At 41.6% G+C, this 22,011-nt stretch overlaps 1 protein-coding gene across 2 annotated transcripts in view; it reads right to left on the reverse strand.

The window, feature by feature from the left end:
- Positions 1-22,011, reverse strand: part of RORA (RAR related orphan receptor A) — a 705,545-nt gene that overhangs the window by 89,206 nt on the left and 594,328 nt on the right. Inside the window, exon 1 of one of the 2 annotated variants that reach the window (XM_021693822.1) lies at positions 3,662-3,807. The exons of the other annotated variant lie outside the window; for it this stretch is intronic. Within the exon in view, the coding sequence (XP_021549497.1) occupies positions 3,662-3,692 (31 nt within the window). The 5' untranslated portion in view covers positions 3,693-3,807. Of the gene's footprint in view, positions 1-3,661; positions 3,808-22,011 lie in introns of those variants that run through there. 2 annotated transcript variants of the gene reach the window in all.

The following is a 22,011-nucleotide window of genomic DNA, read 5'->3' on the forward strand; positions in this document are numbered from 1 at the left end:
TATCTATCTATCTATCTATCTATCTATCTATCTATCTATCTATCTATCTATCCATCCCTCTATCGGACTACTTCCATTTAGAAATCGTATTATTTTATAACTGGGCAGCATCAAGAAATTACATGGTATTCAATTCAAATTGAGAGCAAACTGGTTTACTCGAGTATGATGTTGCTTTGCATTTCAAGTGTTGTGATTCAAATATATAAAATCAAGAGGCTGCTCAAGAAAAGGGTGCTTTAAAAATATTCTCTACTTCATAGAGGGTCTGAGCTCCCCCCTCCTCCCATGGACAGATGGATTCAGAGATCCTCTTTGTCTTTAAAAGAGCTGACCCCTCCTTGCCCGATGAACTCTGCCCGGTGGCACAGCCCTTTGGATTTTCTCTTTTCAAGATCCAGCCATCACCCTTCTCCCAATCCTACCCATCAAAGGTCACAAAAATGGGACAAAAATCCCTGCTAAGGGATACCACTGACGGGATGCTTGAAAGAAGACCAGGGATAAAATTCACATTTCATTGGGTAAAAAGAAAGGCCAAGTTTTTCAAAACTATAAAATCAAATTTATGTGAGTTGGAAATACTACTAATCACCAACACAAAATATTTTCAAAGCAGTAAGGTGAAGAAATTTTTCATTTGCACATGAATTGTGCTGGGGGAAGAATCTATTATGGGACAGAAATTCCCTGTAAGCCTCTCTCCACTCTAACTCCATTTACATGAGCATAGGCTGAGCACTCATGAAGCAAAGGGGTATATAATCTACGGAAACTGATGAAGCCCTTGCATTTCCTTTCAGCACACGGCTGTTGCCTGACATTTGGCCAATGCACTTTTATGATGAGCAGAAGAAGTGCTCCCCTGATTATAAATGTTATCGCTGGCTCTCTCTGTTTGCCCAAGAAGCAATCCAAATGGTATTGGAATTTTGTTGTTAATTAAACAAAAACAAAACTGAAGGATGAGACCAGAGTTGCTTAAATGAAGATTTATTACTTCTAAGCATGAAACCACTTTAAGCCTAAACTTATTTGACAACTAACGCAGAGGAAGGATTTTCTTCTTTGGTGAGTTCAAAAGGCCCAATTTAATGATGTTTAAAAAACATAAGTAATCAGCCAACAAAGAGAATGTTTCTCTTTTATGGTCGCTTGTTCTCTCCTCCTCCATCCACATGCATACATGTACCAAAAAGCTGTATTATAAAGAGTACTTCTGTTTTGCATGAAAAATCTAATTATACAAACTCTTACATATGGAACCAATTTAACTATTAAAAATAAGAGGCAGTAGGGAAGTATTTAATATGATTCTGGGCCAGTTTTCTTCCCCTTAAATCTGATATGGAAACATTTACAGCGTTCCTCATTTTCCCACAAACTATTTTTCTTCAGTTTAAATTTGCACCAAAGCGAGATAATCCCATTAAAACACAGGATGTTAGGATACTGGAAATGAAATATTCTAATTGTCCAGATGCATTCTATTTCTTTCTCTCTCACACTTATAGAAAAACTGCATTGCCAGTACTTCTGAGCTACTTTTCTCAAAGCACATTACCATGAATCTATTATCTAATGGCAGCCAGAGGTCACTCCAAGACAAATGTGTGGGCTAGAGCTTTTGGGGGATGTTAGTGGTTGTGTGATTCTCATGATTATATTAGTAAGGGATAGTACCGAACTTTGTACTGGAGCTAGGAAAGCAAAATCCTTGGGAAGCATCAACATTAGATTAAAATATTAAAACATACTTTCCTTATTGTTTGGTGGTTACTGTTCATGAGTGGAAATAATCTTAGCTTTTCACCCCTCCCCCCCAATCAACACAAATTATACCACATAAAATGGATAAAGACTGGCACTGACATCTTCCAAATAGCAAAATCTATTTTATAACTTAAAGGGGGGGGGGGGGGAAACCAGAAGAAAATGTCTTGACTACAAAGGCTATTTGAGTCGTTTTACAGGATTAATAAAACGCAGGAAAGAGCATAAAAGTTTTTTTGAGGAGGAGGGGAAAAGCATAGATTTCTTTTACCAAAAAAAAGTCGGTAAGAAAAACATTTTTTCTTTACAAAATGATTTTAAGTGCTTAAGAACGTGAATCACAAGGTTTTCCCTCCTTATTCTAAAAATGATTAAACCGCGTTTTCCGAAAGCCACGAAGGAAAGATAGAAAATTTGCCGTGGATACATCCTCTAGAAAGATTTCATCTCAAGCAGCTCATCTTAGTGTCCAGCACGTTTCGGCCTGTTAATAATTAATAAAAGAGATGCCACCCAATCTCTAGTGAAGAAAGGCAACGCTCGGTGATCCGAAAGTAAACGCAGCTCAGATACGGAACTAGTGTCCTCCATCCTGGATTGCAACAAAACCTCAACCTACCAAACGCTTAACGCGCTCCCGGCGCCCGCGCTGATGGGCAGAACCCGCAGGACAGTCTGGGTCTGCAAAAATGCTGCGCATTAGGGGAGCCCGGTGCGCCGCAAACAGATGGGGTTCTAAATCCCCGCTCCCAGCGGCCGGGTCCGCGAAGCCGCTCGGGCAGATTATCCCCCCAGAGGAACCTGCTGGCGCACAAGCCGGCAACGCGCTGCTGGCTGAGTTTCTCCAGGGCTGTTTGCAGAGTCCTAAGAGCGTGGCTCGGTTTCTCCGGGCCGCACAGGCGACTTCCTGCACACCTCCAAACTTTGGCTCTCCCATTAGAAACTTCCCTGACTTGCCTCGGTTTTTTCCCCCTCACCTGGGAAGACCTCGAATCAATCCTCTCTTCAACTAGTGCCCCCTGCCATCCCCCCGCAGCCTACTAAGGAATCCTGATCTGGGCGGAAGGCCGGGCGGGGAGACTTGACCGCGACTAATCCGCGCGGGTCGGCCCTCACCGCCGTCTAACTTCCACCGCTGCCCGCGACTCCTGTGGGCAGGATTGCCTCCCCACGTCCACCCACAATCCAAAGTATCAAAGTGGGGGTGCCCTGCGGCTGCGGACGGTAGCCCAGAGAGTCTTGGCACGCTCGACAAGCCCGTCTCGCTCGGGCCCGGGCGCTTTCGGAAGTAGCCGCGGCGGGACGCAGATCGAAACGGCCGCACTTTCTCGGCCCGCGGCCGCTCGGGCGCTCGGGGCCTCGGGGCCGCCACAGGGGGGAGGGCGCAAGGCCTGGGGCGCTGACCAGTCCCCAGGGATGACATCGCGTCGGCGCGCACGCACGGCCCGGCCCGGCCGCAGCGCCTTCCCTACGTAGGCCGGAGCTGTCCGGGGTGCGGGCCCTGGGGACCGACCGCGGGCGTCCCCGGCTTCCTCCGAGCTCCCCGGATCCTCCCCTCCCTTCCAGAAGCTCCGCGACTCCCAGCAAACTTTCTTCCGAGAGCCCCGCCGGGTGCCAGGCGGACCCGGGCAGCTGACAGGAGTCAGAGGGGGCGGAAGAGGGGGGTCCAGCCCGTGCGCCTTTGCCCCCTACAGGAGGCAGGCTGATCCCGCGGCCGGGCTCAGGTGGCGCCGCTGCTGTGGCCCAAAAGGCCCTGGCGGGGCTCCGGCGCCCAGCCCCGGGCAGTACGTGCGCTCTGGCAGGCGCGCCCACCCCTCCCCCTGCGCGCCCTCCTCCCCGCCCCCCGGAGCAGCCAGCCCACCCGGCCCCGGCGGGGCTCCCGGCTCACCTTTCATCGCTGCGATCACAAAATACATCATTTAAGCCGCGGTGCGGAGAGCGCAGGGAGAGCCGATGGTCCGACCCCGGAGCCCCCTCTGCCGCCGCCGCGCCGCCGCCGCCCGAGCCACAGCAGCAGCTGCCGCAGCTGCCCGCCCGCCGAGAGCCATCCCGAGCCATAAGAGGCTCCATGTGACCGGCTGACATCACGGCCGCCGCTCTGTTTACACCGCGCCCCTCCGCTTCCTCCCCGGGCGGGAGGCGGGAGGCGGGAGGCAGGCGCGCCCCAGCGCCGCGCCCCGCCCCGCCCCCGCCGGCAGGTGAGCAGCGGCGGCGGCTCTGCGGGCGCACCCCAGCCCGGCGCTGCCCTACCGCGCCCCCGGCCCGCGTCCAGGCCCCCAGCCTTCTCTTCGCCTCCCAGAGCACCTGTGGTCGCCAGGGTGCTCTCTGCACGCAGCGCCCCGCGGAACGCGCGCCTGACCGCTTTCTGCCTCCGCCCCGTGGGGCAAGGGGCACGCCACCCGACGCCGCTCTCCCGCTTCCTTTCCGGAGGCCCCGGGGCGTTAAATACTCCATCCAGTTCGTTGGCGGAAAAGAGGGGTTTGGCCTGGGGGCCGTAGTCACCCTCACTTCCCAGAGCGCCCCAGCTCTATTCGGACGGTAGGGCCCCCTACGGGGCCATGCACAACGCTGTCACCCGGACCTTGCCGGGGAGTGGAGTAAGTGCCTCCTAAGTCTTTCCCGGGAGACTCGGCCTGGGCAGGCGGAACTCGCCCACCCAGACGTCGGTAATCTCCATCACACCAACTTCACTAAAGGTCCTTGTTTACACCTCCCTCTTCCCCCAGGAACACTGTTATCTGGAAGGAGAGCAGAAAACTCCATGTGAATCACCTACACGATAATCCAGTCGCCAGCCGCTAAATTCCCAGGCTCTTCCATATCCATCATTCTCTCCAGAGAACCCATCTGCAGGTGGGAAAGACTCTAGTTTTCACACCCTAAAAGTGAGATATTGTGGCACTCTGGGAAGGGAAACAAAATACCTCTATAAAGGTAAACTTTGTGAATTTTAACTTAAAATTAATAATTCCCTCTGAACTTTGAAGCTTAGTCCTTTTTACTGGCCTATAGAAACTTAAATCTTGACAGTATTATTAGATAAATCTCTTGAGGATGAATTTCAGATGCTTCATACCCAGAGTCTGCATTATTTAAAATTTTGCCCTATGTCCGTAACACTGACCGTAACAGGAAAAAAAATCTCAAAAGCCCAGTTTGCATACCTGCTACTGTTCCTTCACACAACTTCAATTCTGCTTTCTTTTCTGATGGTCTATATTTCCATTTACAACTCAAAATATTAGATAGTTATTAGTTGATGCCTCCATGCTGATTAAATAAGGAGAGTCCTAGCATTTTTTCCCCCATATAACAGTTGTCCTTGCCCCCGAGTTGGGCTGTGATTTAAAATACAGGCAGACAATCAGCTCTGTAGAAAACTAGGATTCATATACCCCCCACCATCCCCAGCCTCTTTTTCAAGGCAAAATTTACACAGTCCTGATTTAGAAGGTCAGAAGAATTCATCATACCTTAAATCAAGCCATAGCCTTAGAAAAGTTTGATTTCAGCTAAAGCCATCCTAACAAGAGTTTTTCCTTTAGATTTTTTCTTTTTTTATTTAAATTCAATTAGCCAACTTACAGTACATCATTAGTTTCAGATGTAGTGTTCAATAATTTATCAGTTGCTATAACATCCAGTGCTCATCACATCATGTGCCCTCCTTAATGCCCATCACCCAGTTACCCCATCCCCCTACTTTAGATTTTTTTTCAAATAAAACCACGAAAATAAGAAATTATGAAAGTGTGAAGCCAAGACCTACCCATGTTAATTCAGCTGTCCAGCCATAGCAAAGTGGACAAGAGTTTCAAATGAATCAACCATACCCACTATGAGGTTTACAATTATGAAATTAAATCACACCACCTTCCCATGATGCAACTGTATCTCCCAATGAGGCAACACCCCTCAGTTACATTGACAGCATCCTTCATATTTGGTTCTTGATTTCCCTTGATCTAAGGACTTTATAGCAAGGAAGAGTAAAGCCAAGCTATCTACTGGTAGGTCCCAGGTACCTTTGTACCATTGAAGGATGGAGGGACATCAGGGACTGCATGCTCATAGGTATGTTCTTCATATTCATTGTAAATGAATCCAGATACACTACTCGGAAAATTTGCAATGTTACTTTAAAACAGTATCCTGTTTTAGAGAACAATGCTTTAAAAATGACCAAATCCATTAGCTCTAGCCTGCCTGTCAGACATCTGACTCCAAGGTAAATAGTCTTACATTACTAGTAATCGGTATTTATTTCCAGACCATTTCAAATGAAATCAGTAATTGGGAATGACATGTAACGGGACATGTGTGCTCCTGCAATTACAAGTAGTAGAATCAGTCATCCTATAGATATGTCCCCAATAGAAATATAATCTCATAATACTTATTTGAAATATTTACACATTTATTCAACAAAGACATTTCCAGGATAATGTAATACTGACCTTAGCCTTTGGAAATGTATTTCATTCTGGTCCTACAAATAATGAGCAACAACAGAATTTCAGATATTAAGTCTTAACCTTCCTGTGTGGCTAGATGCTATTTGTAATACATGCCTCTATTAAATGTCTTCAGCTTTTAACCCGGGGTATAATATTGTTCTTTATATTAACACAAAGCTCTCATGAAACTTTGAAAGTAAAAATGAGAGATGTTTAAAAAGAAAAACAAAACAAAACAACCTTGAAATACAAACTTTCTGTGGAATTATAAATCCTCCACCAAATAAATTAGTCAGGAATGAAAGGATCCATATCCCCCTTTGATACTACCAAATTTGAGCCATAAATGATGCACATTTCAGTGCAAACTTTTACCAGCTATATATTAACATGTAGGAATAATTATTTGGATTATAATAAACAAACATTTAAGAAGTACCTACTATGGGGGAAAACAGTGTTAAGCAATATATTCTTTCCATTTAAATTTTTTTTTACCAAGTGTTCTGAAAAGAAAATAGAAAAAGAATATTGCTAACATGAAGATAATTAAACCGGATGGGAATTCTTTACCATACATAGAATTATGTTATACATTACTTTTTGATTCAAATGTTTCTGTTGGCTCATCTCAGAAAAGGAGGGCACCCTGCATACTTACACATGTTATAAACACATGTAATTCATTTCAGAGTCCTCTAGTGCTGGTAACAGCCCCACATGGGGTCCCTATATACTGGGTTTCACATTTGATCTGTCACTTAGCAAGAAAGTGGAGAGACATTTCTGATGCCAGGTTGTTCCCAAATGCCTCCGAGGAAAGCCTGCTGTATTTCTACAGGATATCTAGACTGGAATATAACCAGTAAATTGGTGCCAATCTTCCCACTTTCAGAGATTAAATAAAGAAATGATACTTTATGAGGGTATATTCGATTTTTCCATCAAATGGGGTCTGGCATACCACACTGAATCACACTACAGTGCTGCTATTGGGGAGAATGGCAAACCAATGGATCAAGAGATTTATCTTGAGTGGGCAAGGAGCTCCTAGCACAAAGATGATTTCAAAGTTTGCGGCTGCACATGAGAGAGCATTTTGGCTCTGGGTCTCACCCAGGCCCTGCTTCTCCCTCTCTAGTGTGTGGCAGCCTGCTAAGTCAATTAATTTCTTTCTAGCTGAACAAGAAAGGGATCAGTGAAAGGTTAATGTGGTCCTAGGCAGCTTGATTCAACCGAATTCTTAGCCACCACTGCACTGTGATCTGTAGGACTTGGGCCATTCTGACTGACATAGAGCCAGAGGGGCAGGTCTCCTGGAGACCGAACAGGGTCAGACCCAGAGAGTTCTAAATAAGACTACTTGGAAAGCTACAGAGAAGGCACAAACTTACCTATAATACTTGACAGACTTGCTTAATTTTTCTGGAGAGAGCCAGTGTCTCAAAAAGGAACATTTATAAAATGGAATAATATTGGTGAGACCTGGAAACCAGAGGTGACAGAGTGGCCCCCCTATTTATGAGTGGAAGAGGGAGAAGATAAACAGATGAATATAGCTTGCTTGCCCCTCGTGATTTTAAAACAAATATAGATGTAGATGCAAATGTACATGTGTGTATGCATATACATAACCATGAAATATGGTGAAATAAACTGTACTTTGGTGGCAAGAGACATCTTCAATTTTACACACTCACACTCACACACACACACACACACATATTTCACATTATCAAGCATTCACTGAATGTGTATTACGTGCCTGCTATTGTCCTGGAGAATCAAACAAGAACAAGCTCACTTATCAGTTGACCTTGGCTCTGGAAACTATAGAGAAGTCAGCTCCCTGAGTCATCTGAGCAACCCTAAATGAAGGCAGAGTCTGGTTGCCCACTGAAAACATGTTCGCACAGCACTTTGCCCCTCACAGTTGACAGACGGCTCCAAATCATTAGTGTGGTTACTAGTATAATGGGATGTTGGAGGTGAAGGATTTGGCTGGGTGGAGACAATGGTGAAGGGATTCTGAGATTTCTGGAACTACATATCTCATACATCTATTGGGAAATTCAAGAACTGGCAGATGTTTTGCAACCATCACGATGAGGGGAAGGGTGAAGTTCACAGGTATAGAGATGTGAGCAACCTCCACAGAATAGGTAGGTAGCAGGTGCCTTACTACACACACACACACACACACACACACCTGCCAAGGCAGCAAGGAAGGAGATGCACATCAGAGGTCAGAAGGACCTCCGTCCCTTGTCTTCCCATTGGGTGTTCTCACCCCACTCCTGCAGAGGGCAGGGGAACAGGCCATTCAGGAAATGGTTTTTTTTTTTAGTTAAAGGAACATGACAAATAGAAGCAAACTCAGAGCCTGGAAGCCTGGGTGCAAGTTTCACACTTAACTAGCTGTCTATGCCACGTTGGGCAAGTCATTTCACCTCTCAGGCCCCTTCCCTGTAAAATGAAGGAATGAGAACAAACCTTAAAGAGCTCCTGCAACTGAAACATCCCACAGCTCCGTTCAGGATCACGTCCTATCCACTTCTTAGGAACACCATCCCCTTCTCTCTGCTGTGCCACATCAATTTCTCTCTCCAAGGAGGCTTCTTTGTGTCACTGAACTCTGTGGTATGGTCGAATGAGCTTAACATTAGACAAAGCTGGGCCCCAAACCAAACTTTATTCCACTCACTAGCTGAGTGATTTGAACAAACCTTTGTTTCCTCATATGTGAAATAAGGCTGGTAGAGCCTTGAAGGGCCGCTGGGAGGATTCAACAATTTAAAGAAAGGATAGAGTGACTACGTCTTAGTAGGGCTTATGAGTGGAAATACCCCCACCACCCCCACCAGCCCCTACATTGTTGTACACACAAAGCCTGTGCTTGGCATAAATTATTGACCTTAATAAAGTTTGTGTTGAAATGACTATTAGAATGCACTTTCGCTAAGCTTTTTACAATTTTGAAACTGTGTTATGTGTATTAAACAAGCATTTATTAAGTACCTGCTAAGTATTGGGAATATGAAGATGAGTACAAATTAAATTATCCCTTGGTCTAAGGGGCCTGTGGTCTCACTTTCTTACGTCTTATCTCTTATAAGAGCGGAAGCTCCCATCCAATGAAGAATGTAAACATCTGTGCGTTACAATTTAAAGAATGTGTGCCAGGACATGGAGAGGGAAGGAAAACGATTAAGACAGCAGACCTTCCCTCAAGGAGCTTGCCATCTAGCAGGCAAATGAATGCCATGCTTACAATGTAAGGCAGAAAAAGTGTTCCAGAAATAAGATGCTATGTAAGCCAAGAGTAAGAGGGGCTACTTTGTGCAGGGTTATTCTTAAATTTTATGAGAAGAAGGACTTCATGGAAGAGGTACCATTTGAATTACACTTTGAAAGACAAATTGAATCTAGTGGATAGAAAAAGGACTAAAGAACATCTTAACAGGAGGGCAGAACACAGATGAAAGTACAGAGAAAGAAAATGCCTCTCTTACTTAAGAAACTAGTAGTAAAGGTTCACAAGCAACATAAAGTACATATAGACAAGGAGTCGAGAAAGCTCAAAATGTAGGTTGTTACAATTGCTTCTGCTTTTCCTCGCAGTGCCTAGCACAGACCTTCGCAAACTATATACATTCAAAGAACGAGTCTTGGAAAAATAATCGAGGGCAGAAGAAGAGAATTGTGCTTTAGAAAATAAATCTCTTTGCTGCTCACCCATTTCATAGTCTTATTGTAAGGATTAATAGTTGGTTTGATAGTCATAAAGTTAAATTACACTTAATAAAACACACAGCAAAAGAGTTCCACATCACAGCACACAGAGGAAGAATAAAACTGGAAATGGGTGTTATTTCATCAGAGCGAAAAGCTAAGCAGGGCATTTTAGGATGAACAAGATAAACTGAATGTTATTTGATTTTGTATCTCGTCCATTTAAGTTCTGAAAATTATCTGCTACAGTTCTATTAATATAGATGCTTTGTATACAGGCCATATTTTATTTTTTAAGAAGTATCTTAAAAACATCTTTTCAAATAATGGAGAAAAGATAAGCAGTTACAGATGGTTCTCTCTATTTTTGTCGTGCATGATCAAGGGCTGCAGAGTACGTGGGCTTCATTGGGGAATCCGAGTCTCGCAGCGAGGAGCATTCCAGGAGTAAATGCGGGCATTATTTGGCTTTCACAGAGAAAATATGTTTCTGTTCAGTCAAGCAGAGTAATCAATTATTCTGCATTATGAAATACTCATTTTATAACTATTGACATTTCAGACAGTTGTGCCACATGTCAATAGTGGTTCTGATGCTCACATTTAAGCTCCAGCTTTATAGGATGGGATTCATTTGGCTGACAGCATTTGATCAGAAGTCTCTTCGCTGCTCTCAGAAGCACACCTATTATTTATGTCCATTCCTGCACTGGGGAAGTATGCTTTGAGTACTGAAACAAGAATAGATTTGGGAATGTTCTTCTGTCTTAATAAGAAATGTTAAAATTCTTCTAAATATGTTCGATTCACATTAAAAAAAGAATCAGTGCTCTTCCCTTCCATTTTGTAACAGGGAGGTAGATTAAATGAGGCATTCAATTCAGAAGACTCCAAAATTCACATTCGATTTTGAGTATCCATTTAAGCCGTATATCCCCAAAGATAACTTTCCAAGATCAAAAGGGCTTTTCAATAATTATACAACACTGTTGTTGTTGCTTCTTTTACCTCTCCTCTTTTTTATTTATTTATTTTTTTAAAGATCTTTTTAAAAGATTTTACTTATTTATTTGACAGAGAGAGAGACAGTGAGAGAAGGACCACAAGCAGGGGGAGTGTGAGAGGGAGAAGCAGGCCTCCCACAGAGCAGGGAGCCCGATGCTGGGCTCCGGTTCGAGCTCAGGACCCTGGGATCATAACCTGAGCGGAAGGCAGACGCTTAACAACTGAGCCACCCAGGCGCCCCTTTACTTTTCCTCCTGGTTCACAATTCCTTGGGACTTACTCTGTGGCAGGCACTGATTTTATGCTCTTTTTAACATTTAATTCACCCCAAACTCTCTTTTTACAGATGAGAAAACTGGAGCACAGAAAAATCAAGTAACTTGCTGGGAACAGAGGGCTAATAAATGGTGGAACCTTAAAAACAACCTTTGTAAGTGGATTCTAGAGTATGCACTCTTAACCATTATGCTATGACTCTCAAAATTAAAAAAAAATTTTCCTTGAATTGAGCATTACTCAGTATTTTGAAAATGGCAAGCTGACTTCTCCAGGAATCAAAAATTACTGCTCTAATAAATTTCAGGCATGTGTGCAAGAAATTCTTTTATCACTAGCTCCTATAATTGAGCAGGGTTAGCATGTGTCATTATGAATTATTGCACAATTTAGTAAATTATTTAATTACTTACTAATGAAGAAGCATACTGTACACAGCTGTAATTATCTTGTTTGAAAACAATGTTGCCATTTGTACATTTAAGAAACACTTGCTACACGTTAACTCTTAAGGGGAATTCTGTCTTATTTTGGAATAATTAAACAACTCTAAATATCAGTAATGGAGTGTCCAATAGGGCTGCAAGGAAGCTAAAAACTACAAAGCGAACACTGTACTTCTAAAAGACTTCAAAAGGACACATCTGTTAAAAACATAAAAAATAGTAATTTTGTAGTTCACCCTATTCTACTAAAAAGCATGAGATAGGGATATTTGCTGATTTCACTTTTCCAAATCATATCGTTGATGCTCTTTTCATAGTTTTTGCAACATATCACATAGTATAGCATTTCCTTCACCTATTTAATCACCTAGCAAATGGCTTTGATGATATAATAATCTTAAGCACAATCACTTAATTTTCAATGCAATTTGAATAAATTGTTGTCCACATGAATTGATTATAGTCATGCATGACCCTGTTATTTATACAAAGACATAGTATATATACGCCTTTTAGATGTTTTGACAACACATCTTAAATATAGATAAAAGTAATTTTTAAAATGTCATAATACAAGTAAGAAAGAATGACTTATGTAAGTGATGGTACACATTACTGAGAAACTACTGATAAATATTATTGAATTTGTTGTAAAGGCTTAAGTACAATAATACAAGTACAATAATAGCCTCAGAAACTCCAACCTGCCCATTCTTCCAAAGGCAAGGTACATATTGTATGGTGAAGGTGACTTTTAGAAGCTAGAATGTAATGGTGACTTGATTTACATCTTTGCTCCTTGAAATATAACAGAGGGAATGTGACAAAGCCATTGTAAACAAGGAAGAATAAAAAAGAGAAATACCAGAACTGGAAGACACTCAGAGGTCAGGTGGTAGGTCTTCCTGCTTCCAAGGATGTGAGCAGTTAAACCACCCAGGTCTCACAGTTGCCTACCATTAAATAACCACATATAAGCAAGATAAGTGATAGTATCATATTTTTTCTATTGTCTTATTTTCTTCTCTATTATCCTAAGGTCAAAATGCCATCTAACAGGGTAATTCAAATCAAACAAAAGTTTTGCCCTATTATGAATAATGCATATATTAGAAGTATAGTATAGATTGCAGATTTCACCATTTATCAAATAATCAGTAAGAAACGGTTTCCTGTAACCAGTAAGAACCAGGTTAAATTTAAGCATTAAAAAACAAGAGAGGGTGCCTGGGTGGCTCAGTCGTTAAGCATCTGCCTTCGGCTCAGGTCATGATCCCAGGGTCCTGGGATCTAGCTCGGCATCGGGCTCCCTGCTCGGCGGGAAGCCTGCTTCTCCCTCTCCCACTCCCCTTGCTTGTGTTCCTGCTCTCACTATCTCTCTCTCTGTCCAATAAATAAATAAAGTCTTTATTAAAAAAAAAAGAGAAAAGAAAACATGTTTTATATGTTCATGGCAACCACTGCTCAATTCATAGTGTTACATGAATTACATGGTGTTTATTTTATACTAAGTGTTTTATCAACTAGAACTATAGTAAAACACATAGAGTACTCTTTTTTTTTTTTTTAAAGATTTTATTTATTTATTTGAGAGAGAGGGAATGAGAGAGAGCGAGCACATGAGAGGGGGGAGGGTCAGAGGGAGAAGCAGACTCCCTGCCGAGCAGGGAGCCCGATGCGGTACTTGGTCCCGGGACTCCAGGATCATGACCTGAGCCGAAGGCAGTCGCTTAACCGACTGAGCCACCCAGGCACCCGAGTACTCTTTGTTTTAATGGCATTTTCTTTCTTTTTATCTTTCTTTATTGAAATACAATTAACATCCAGTGCTATGTTAGTTTCAGGTGTACAACATGATGATTCGGCAATCCTATACATTACTCAGGGCCCCCACCGTAAGTGTAGTCACCATCTGCCACCAAACAACATTTTCCCCATTTTATTGACTGCATTCCCTATGCTGTACAAGATGGTATTTTCTGATATCATTGTGGCAAACTAGAAGAACTGTATTTTGATTCATCATTCAAATCTCAGTTTTTTCATCTCTTATTAAAGTATAGTTTACAGATAGTAACACATGCTCTTTTTAGTGTACAGTTCTTCGAGTTTGACAAAGTATTAGTTGAATTACCACCAACCCCGTCAATATATGGAAAAGTTCCATCTCCTTTCCTCCCAGATTCGTCTGTGCTCCCCTGTAGCCAACTTATTTCCCTTCCCCAAACCCTGGCAACCACGTAACTGTTTTCTATCCCTATAGTTTTGCCTTTAAATAATATCACTTAAATGGAATAATAGATTATGTGGCTCTAGACTGTGGTTTCTTCTACTTAGCATGATGCATTTCAGATACATCCCATGTTACTGAGCATATCAATAATTTGTTCCTTTCTATTGTTCAGTAAAATTCCATCCCACAGTTCATTCAATCCCTAACTGAAGGACACTTAGGCTGTTTCCATTTTTTAGCATTTACAAATACAGTTGCTAACATTCATGTACAGGTTTTTGTGTGAACACAAGTTTTTCTTTCACTTGGGCAAATATCTAGGAATAGAACTGCTAGTGTGTATGGAATATAGAAGTTCAATGATAAGAAATGCCCAACGGTTTTCCAGAGAAGCTGTGCCATTTTGCATTCCTATTAGCAATGTCTGAGAGTTCTACTTGTCCTGAACTCTCGCCAGGACTTGGTGGTGTCAGATATTTATCTACCTAGTGTCGGTTCTAGTTATTTAACATAGTTAGGTTCTATAAAGTCACTAGGACCACTGAAGTGGCAAATACTGAGGCACTGCCCCAAGGGAAATATAGGTTTTAGGCTCCTGTGAGCCTGTGCTCATAACATTTTTGTCACCTCATCAATACATAACCTTGTTTTCTGTGTATTTGTTTAAGACACCTTATTTGATAGATACTGTTGGTTCACTAGCATTGAACTCACAGCCAGCATCCCTGAATGAGGCTATTCTAACGTGTGTTCTCTCCGTAAGGCACATCACAGCCTTGTACTTGAGGACACCAGTCAGGCCTTCAGCTGTGTGCTTGAGGGCCATTTTAAATAGCAAGATCACCAACAAAAAGCACAAAAATTAGGAAAATGGAGCACTACATAAACTGTGAAAAGGACACTTATTTACAGTACGAGAGCTGAGACAAGAAGACAGAGCATTGCCTCATCACACTTTAGCTGGCGACGTGTATCAGGACACTCCACCCCTGGGGACAAGTCTGAAAATGGCAGCCAGTATTGATTTGGGGGTTATAAACAAATTTCAGTTAGCAGGCAAATTTGCAAATACAGAATCTGCCAATAATGAGAATCAACTCTACCTGTCTATGTATCTATCCATGTATGTATGTATGTATGTATCTATATCTATTTATCATTTTTTTTGCCATCCTACAATCTCAGTCTAAATGTCACTGCCTTCAGGAGGTCTTGGACAAATTGATAGATGAGCTTTGGGTTCCCACTGGCATCCTCTTCTTCCCTTTCCGGAAACCTGATGCTTCACACCATTTTTTTTTTCCTGGTAATCATCTGTTCTCTCTTATGTCTTCTTCCCTGGACTCTAGATTCTAAGAGGCAGGAAAGACATTTGTCTTACTCACCTTTGTCTCTCTGGTAACACTAAGGCTTAGCACAGTGCCTGGCATATATTAGATGATGGATAAAGATCTGTTGAATAAATACTTCTTTTGAAAGCAGTATGTGTGGTGCAAAGAGCACTGCAATTGGAGTTGGAAAATTTGATTTCTTTTTTTTTTTAAAGATTTTATTTATTTATTTGAGAGAGAGAATGAGAGAGAGAGCATGAGAGGGGTGAGGGTCAGAGGGAGAAGCAGACTCCCTGCCGAGCAGGGAGCCCGATGCGGGACTCGATCCTGGGACTCCAGGATCATGACCTGAGCCGAAGGCAGTCGCTTAACCAACTGGTTAGCGCCTGAGCCACCCAGGCGCCCGGAAAATTTGATTTCTTATCCCAATTCTAATACGTGGTGGCTATGTGACTGGTAACAAGTTATTTAGAGTCCTTGAGCCTTGGGTTCCTTTTCTGTAAAATTAGAAAAATACTATCTATCGGGGCATCTGGGTGGCTCAGTCAGTTAAGCATCTGACTTCGGCTCAGGTCATGATCTCAGGATCCTGGCATTGAGCCTGGTGTTGGGCTCCACGCTCAGTGGGGAGTCTGCTTGTTCCTCTGTCCCTCCCCTTGCTCGTTCTCTCTTTCAAATAAATAAAATCTTTTAAAAAAGAAAAATAATATCTATCTTTCAAGATTTTTAAAGACCTTAAAGGTCAGACAGTAAACATTAAAACCATTAGTATCCGGCACACTGGTGATATCCAATAGACATTGGATTGGAATAATTTATGAGACACAACTAGATGTTTATAACTATATGAACAACCAAAATATACTGATGAACAGTACGAACTGTGAGTTTATTTAGCCATCTGGATAGTACCAACTCTTCGTGTATTCAGTGGTATGTACTCAGGGAACTCATATAGTTTGGAGAATTTTTCACTTAGAAGTAGATGTTTTCTTTCTTTCTTTTTTTTTTTTTTTTTTTAAAGATTTTATTTATTTATTTGATAGAGAGAGAGACAGCGGGAGAGGGAACACAAGCAGGGGGAGTGGAAGCGGAAGAAGCAGGCTTCCGGCTGAGCAGGAGCCCGATGTGGGGCTCGATCCTAGGACCCTGGGATCATGACCTGAGCCAAAGGCAGCCGCTTAACGACTGAGCCACCCAGGCGCCCAGAAGTAGATGTTTTCTGACTCTGTCCATCTAGCCCCACTCTTTAGGATCAAGGTTATGTACATCACATATCCTATGAGTATGTCTTCACAAGAACTCATGATTTATCTGTTCCATTTCAAAAATGTTTTCTGAATGTTTGAAAGTGATTCTTCAATAACATAATTAGAGTTTGTATTGTCTGAAAACAAGGTTTCTTTTTTCTCTTTCAAACACTCCTGATAAAACAAAGAATGAAATGCAGTTAATAAGCATATTAGGATTCTACCTGAAATGTTTTCTTAAAAAGATCTATTATGTCCCTAAGGTTTTAAGGGAATAAAAATCAGTAATTTCTTTTTTTTTTAAGATTTTATTTTTAAATAATCTTTACACCCAACGTAGTCAAATTCACAATCCCGAGATCATGCTCCACTGGCTGAGCCTGCCAGGCGCCCCCAATATCAATAATTTCTATAAAATGATCCCAATTCTCCTGTGTGCAACTAAGGGTAATGATATAATATAAATGGTAGAGTGCAGTGGAAAATGTGTATAAATAATGCAGTGGTTACATCACTGAAAATGTATACATATGATTGCCTTACAAAATTATGATGATCAGATATGATTAAGTGACACTGAATTAGATTACTGGTCTTCAGTACATGCAAAACATGATGATTCACTGACAAAGGAAGCTAATGGTAGGGAGGGAGAGGTGTTACGTTTGTGCATTTCATTACCCAGCAGAACAGATAGGTAAAACCTCAGAATCCAGAATCATTATTTTAGGTGAAACCTTATTGTCACCTAACTTACCTTTATATTAATTTTTCTCGAGACGACATTCTTTAAACACACGGATTCTCATAGGGAACCTAACAACAGGTCTAAATTAAACCTAGGGTTTAAAACATCATTTGCCAACAGGAATCCTGCAAGTGTTTTCCACAGAGGCCCATCACTTCCGATTATTTCCAGGCTCTTTTAAATGATCTTGGACAGGGCTACTGAATGACTTGTCAGGGAACAGGAAAACATTATGACACCACTTCTCCAGATTTCTTCCCACAACATGAAATATTTGGGATTGTTCTAATAGAATCAAAGCTAGTTTGAGAACAAGTTAAGCTTCACTTTAAAGCTTTCAGTTTTAACTGGGGGAATGCTTCTAACATATGGCAGCTGGGCTCTGACTCATAGCAACCTTCAAATTCTGGCCAAAATGTCTGTTTCCTGAGATTGTGTCTGATAAGCCTGTGCATTCCTGGTGGGGCTCAGCAGGCTTTCAATAAATGCTATTGTTGGAATGAATGAATGAATTAAAGGGATTCTAATTATGAGTTACAAATTCCTCCATCAACAAAATAATCCCATAGGAAACCTGCGATGTACTTGGAATTCGTATCTATGAAGAATTCAATTTTCAGCTCCTTTACAATTTTTTTTGATCATTTATGCTCAACTTGGTCTTACTTGATTTTTTTTTAAACCAAAGTGTGAAAAGCACATAAGCATTTTCCAGAACATGAGAGACAAGTATAGTTCTTAGAAAGTTTCATTTGTATGTAGCTTGTGCATGATAATTATTTTTAAATCTCAGTTAATCATCAGATATTTTCTGGGAACAGACTGTGGGTGAGGCACCGTGGGAGATATTGGAAAAAGGAAGTTAAAAAAAAGCCTTACCCTTGCTTACATACCAAAAATCATCATTAAGACTAGTAGAAGGTATGCAGGTTCCAGTATATCCACAAGGCCAATGGTTATCTAAGTAATACTAAATGAGAACTATTAAACAAGTATAAATAATTGCTATGCCACTTTTCATAATTAGAGGCCTCACATTCAGAAGCGTTGTGACATGGAACATGGAAGAAAACAAAACAGAAAGAAAGACAGATCTGCAAAGATACCACTAACATGTTAAGGACTAAAGTTCGTATCTGTTCTTAAAAAGTCTCTTGGGCATTTATTCAGAGGCTATTTACTCTTACGTAAGACACAATTCTGCAAACCTTGATATCTGATTTTCCAGTATAAAAAATACATTAAAAAACACAGCAGAAAGGAGTGCAGAGTTCTGCTCCTAGGAGCAAGAAGAAACAATAAATACTGAAGGAAGAGATTAAAAAAATGATAAAAAGTATGGCAGCATGGGGCCATTTAGCATAGGGGCAAACAACCTGCCACACCTGTAGAGAGACTCTGAGGACATCCTATATTACAGCATACTGTACACACCATAATAATTAATGTTTATAATGATTTTGAAACATTAAGAATGGATTAACCCTGAACTAGGGAGACAGGGACTTACATAATATATTTCGAAAGGCCTCCCTCAACCCCAAATACAGTGAGGCACTTAGAGAAATATACTGCAGAAAATTAATTTATATGGGATATCCCATTTTCTAATAATGTCTGTGAGTGCAGCATTGCTATACAAAATTCAAATAATATCTCTAATTACTTAAAACCTTACAATTAGGGTGTTAGTTATTCCAGTTTCAGGAAGCAATACTCTGAGGACTTGTAGAAAAATAAAGAGGTTTTCATAGTAGGAATAACTGTTTTATACACTGGAATTTCATTTGATTCTAATCTTAGCCAAATATCAATAAAATAAAAACTGTTCAAATACCCTCTCTTTTTAAAGCTGCAATGTTTTTGTAAATGTTTACTTGAATTCTGAGTGTTCAGGGATGGGGTTTAAATATGTATCATTATATTAAGATACTTGCTATTTATATAGTAGCAATTGCTATTTATACAATAATGTTTAACCTGCCGGAATTCTGGGGAAGCAAAGGTTAGCCGTTAAAGTAACTTCAATGTGGAAAAAAAGAAAGAAAAACATGAGCACAACTTGGCATTGTTTTCATTCAGTGCAGGTGAAGTGATAGGTTTTTAAAAGTACGCTTTCTACATGCACACACATGGTACCAACACCTTCTTCACGGCTGCAACAATTCTTTTTCAAAACTGCTAGCCTGTTTCCAGGGCAGCTGCAAAACATCCATGAACACTAGTTAATTTATCGGAGTCATGGAAACTCTACACCTGCCAGGCTAGATCCACATTGTGCAGACTCTACAAATGCAGGAACCGCAGGAACCGAAGGTCCCGAGATGAATTCTCTCCGCTCCGGGCTAGACAGACCACAGGGGAAGCCACTGCTGTGAACATTCTGGGCTGTACTTGCGGATTATTGTTGCTTTCACTCCACATATTGTCCGAACTCCAGAATAACACTTTTTGTATTAAAATTACCATGATTTGGGGGCACCTGGGTGGCTCAGTCGTTAAGCGTTCAGAGTCGTTAAGACCTCTGCCTTCGGCTCAGGTCACGATCCCAGGGTCCTGGGATCGAGCCCCGCATCGGGCTCCCTGATCGGCTGGAAGCCTGCTTCTCCCTCTCCCGCTCCCCCTGCTTGTGTTCCCTCTCTCACTGTGTCTCTGTCAAATAAATAAATAAAATCTTAAAAAAAAATTACCGTGATTTTGCTATTAAATTTATCATCATCCTTAGGACTTGTAGGTTGTTGTTCATGAAAATGCAGTTTAAAGGATACCATTTGACACCTGACAAATGTCCAGGAAGAAGAGCAAGCAGGCAGGGCTCATTAAGTCCACTCGCAGATGGGGTAAATAAAGCTTGGAGAGGTTTTCCAGCTTAGCCCCCCCGGGTCACGCTACTAATGGTTAGAGCTGGGACTTCAACCAGGGTTCCTGACTCCCTAGTCTAGTGCTTGATAAATGTTGGCACATGCTCAATACTGAAAACCGAGTTCCAGTTCTTTAAGAACTAATATTCTGAGGAACTCAGATTGGCAAGTTTAAGGAAAGTTCTCCAGAAGAGGATTTTTGAAAGTGAAACAGGAAGCTGTCTTATACTTTTACAGATTTTTGTGACTAATTCAATCTTCCTTTCAGTTCATTCATTTTTGTATTATCTATTCATTCCTACCACAAGAGATCACTTACATAGTTCTTCAACAGTATGCCACCAATAAATCCCCAGTTAATTGTTAATGAATTAGACAGTCTACGGAAAACGAACTCCTATGATGCAGAGCATAAACCAAGCCTGGTCATGGGACAGTTGTCTCACAATTTCTAGTCCTTTCTGTGTGATAGGGATACACAGAGTGCTTGGGAGAGCCTGTTACCCATCATGACACTGGCCTCAGAAGTTAGGATTATATTTTGAAGTGTTCTCTCTCTTTTTTTATGGTTATCTTTTTCATTAATTTATTTAGACTTTCCCTGTACCTTTTAATATGTTATCCCTTCAAATGGGGGGGGGGCAGTCCACGTAGGCAATATCACCTATGATTAATTCAAACACTGAACATCTTCCACATTTAAGGGATGCTCATTTGGCATAGAACTTTGCTCCTACCACCCTTTGTTTGGTATGAAATACTGAACTAGCTTAAAAAGAAATCATAATGGTTATATTACCTTTGAAAATTATATTATTTGGTACTAGGGCTTTTGAAATAAAACATGAAATATTTAATTGGGTGAAATAGCATGCAATATTTGTGGCAAGGAATTTAGATAGAACAAAAAATGTGGTAGCCGTGGGAATAAACGACTTACATGAAGTCTCAGGTAAGAGATCCTGATAGACCCAGGATAAAGTCCTCAAGGTCTCATTTCTATTCAGTGTTCTGACCATTCGGTCACCCTCCAGGAAATGACAAGAAATAGCTATCTGTGGAAACTTCCTGAGATGGAAATGAGGTGGCCTAACTTTCATCATTTGCAATGATCAGAAACGAAGCCATTTATAAAAATACCTGCCATAACAGAAATCACCGCATCTCACCTAAAAACGGGAAGACACAGACGAGGCTGATAAAAATGAAATCATGATACACTAATCCTTACCCTATCACCAAAGTGGTCACCCAAAGAGGGGCCTCCACAGCTGCAGGATAAAAGACACAAATCATGGACTACCCACTGGGGCGGCCAGGCCAGAGAAGTGAGGGAATGGCCCTTTCTTCAGAGGGCTGAATGGCTGGACTCTCTCGAATGAATAGATAACACCATCGAAGAACAGACAGTGGAGATGAAAGTGGAAACCAGTGAAAACAGAAGAACGGAGGAAAACCATCAAAGGAGTGAAAAATAACAAAAGTCCAGGGACTGATTTGATCAGCACCCAAATGCTAACACTGCCGCACGGGAGAGCTGTTTGAAGCTGCTAAAGGGATATAACACAATCTGGAATGAACAGAATTTGCCATCAAATAGAACAGAAGGGCCACCAAGAGACCTTAAGGAAGGACAACCTAATGGAATGTGAGCCCTGCAAAGAGAGCTCACTTGGCAATGTCCTTTTGAACATCTCAATCATTCTAAAGTGCTGTTTAAAACACACACACACACATGCACACACACGCATGCACACACACACACATATAGTCCGGAGTCTGTGGGGAATTTTGTTGGGAGCTGCTCATCAAAACTCTTAAATAATGCAAGGCAATGGCAATCCATCCGATCTTCCACTCTGAGGACCCGAAGCAAAGAACAGACGCAGGTTTTATCAA

This window comes from Neomonachus schauinslandi, chromosome 9 (genome assembly GCF_002201575.2).
Source record: "Neomonachus schauinslandi chromosome 9, ASM220157v2, whole genome shotgun sequence".
Taxonomy (NCBI): Eukaryota; Metazoa; Chordata; class Mammalia; order Carnivora; family Phocidae; genus Neomonachus; species Neomonachus schauinslandi.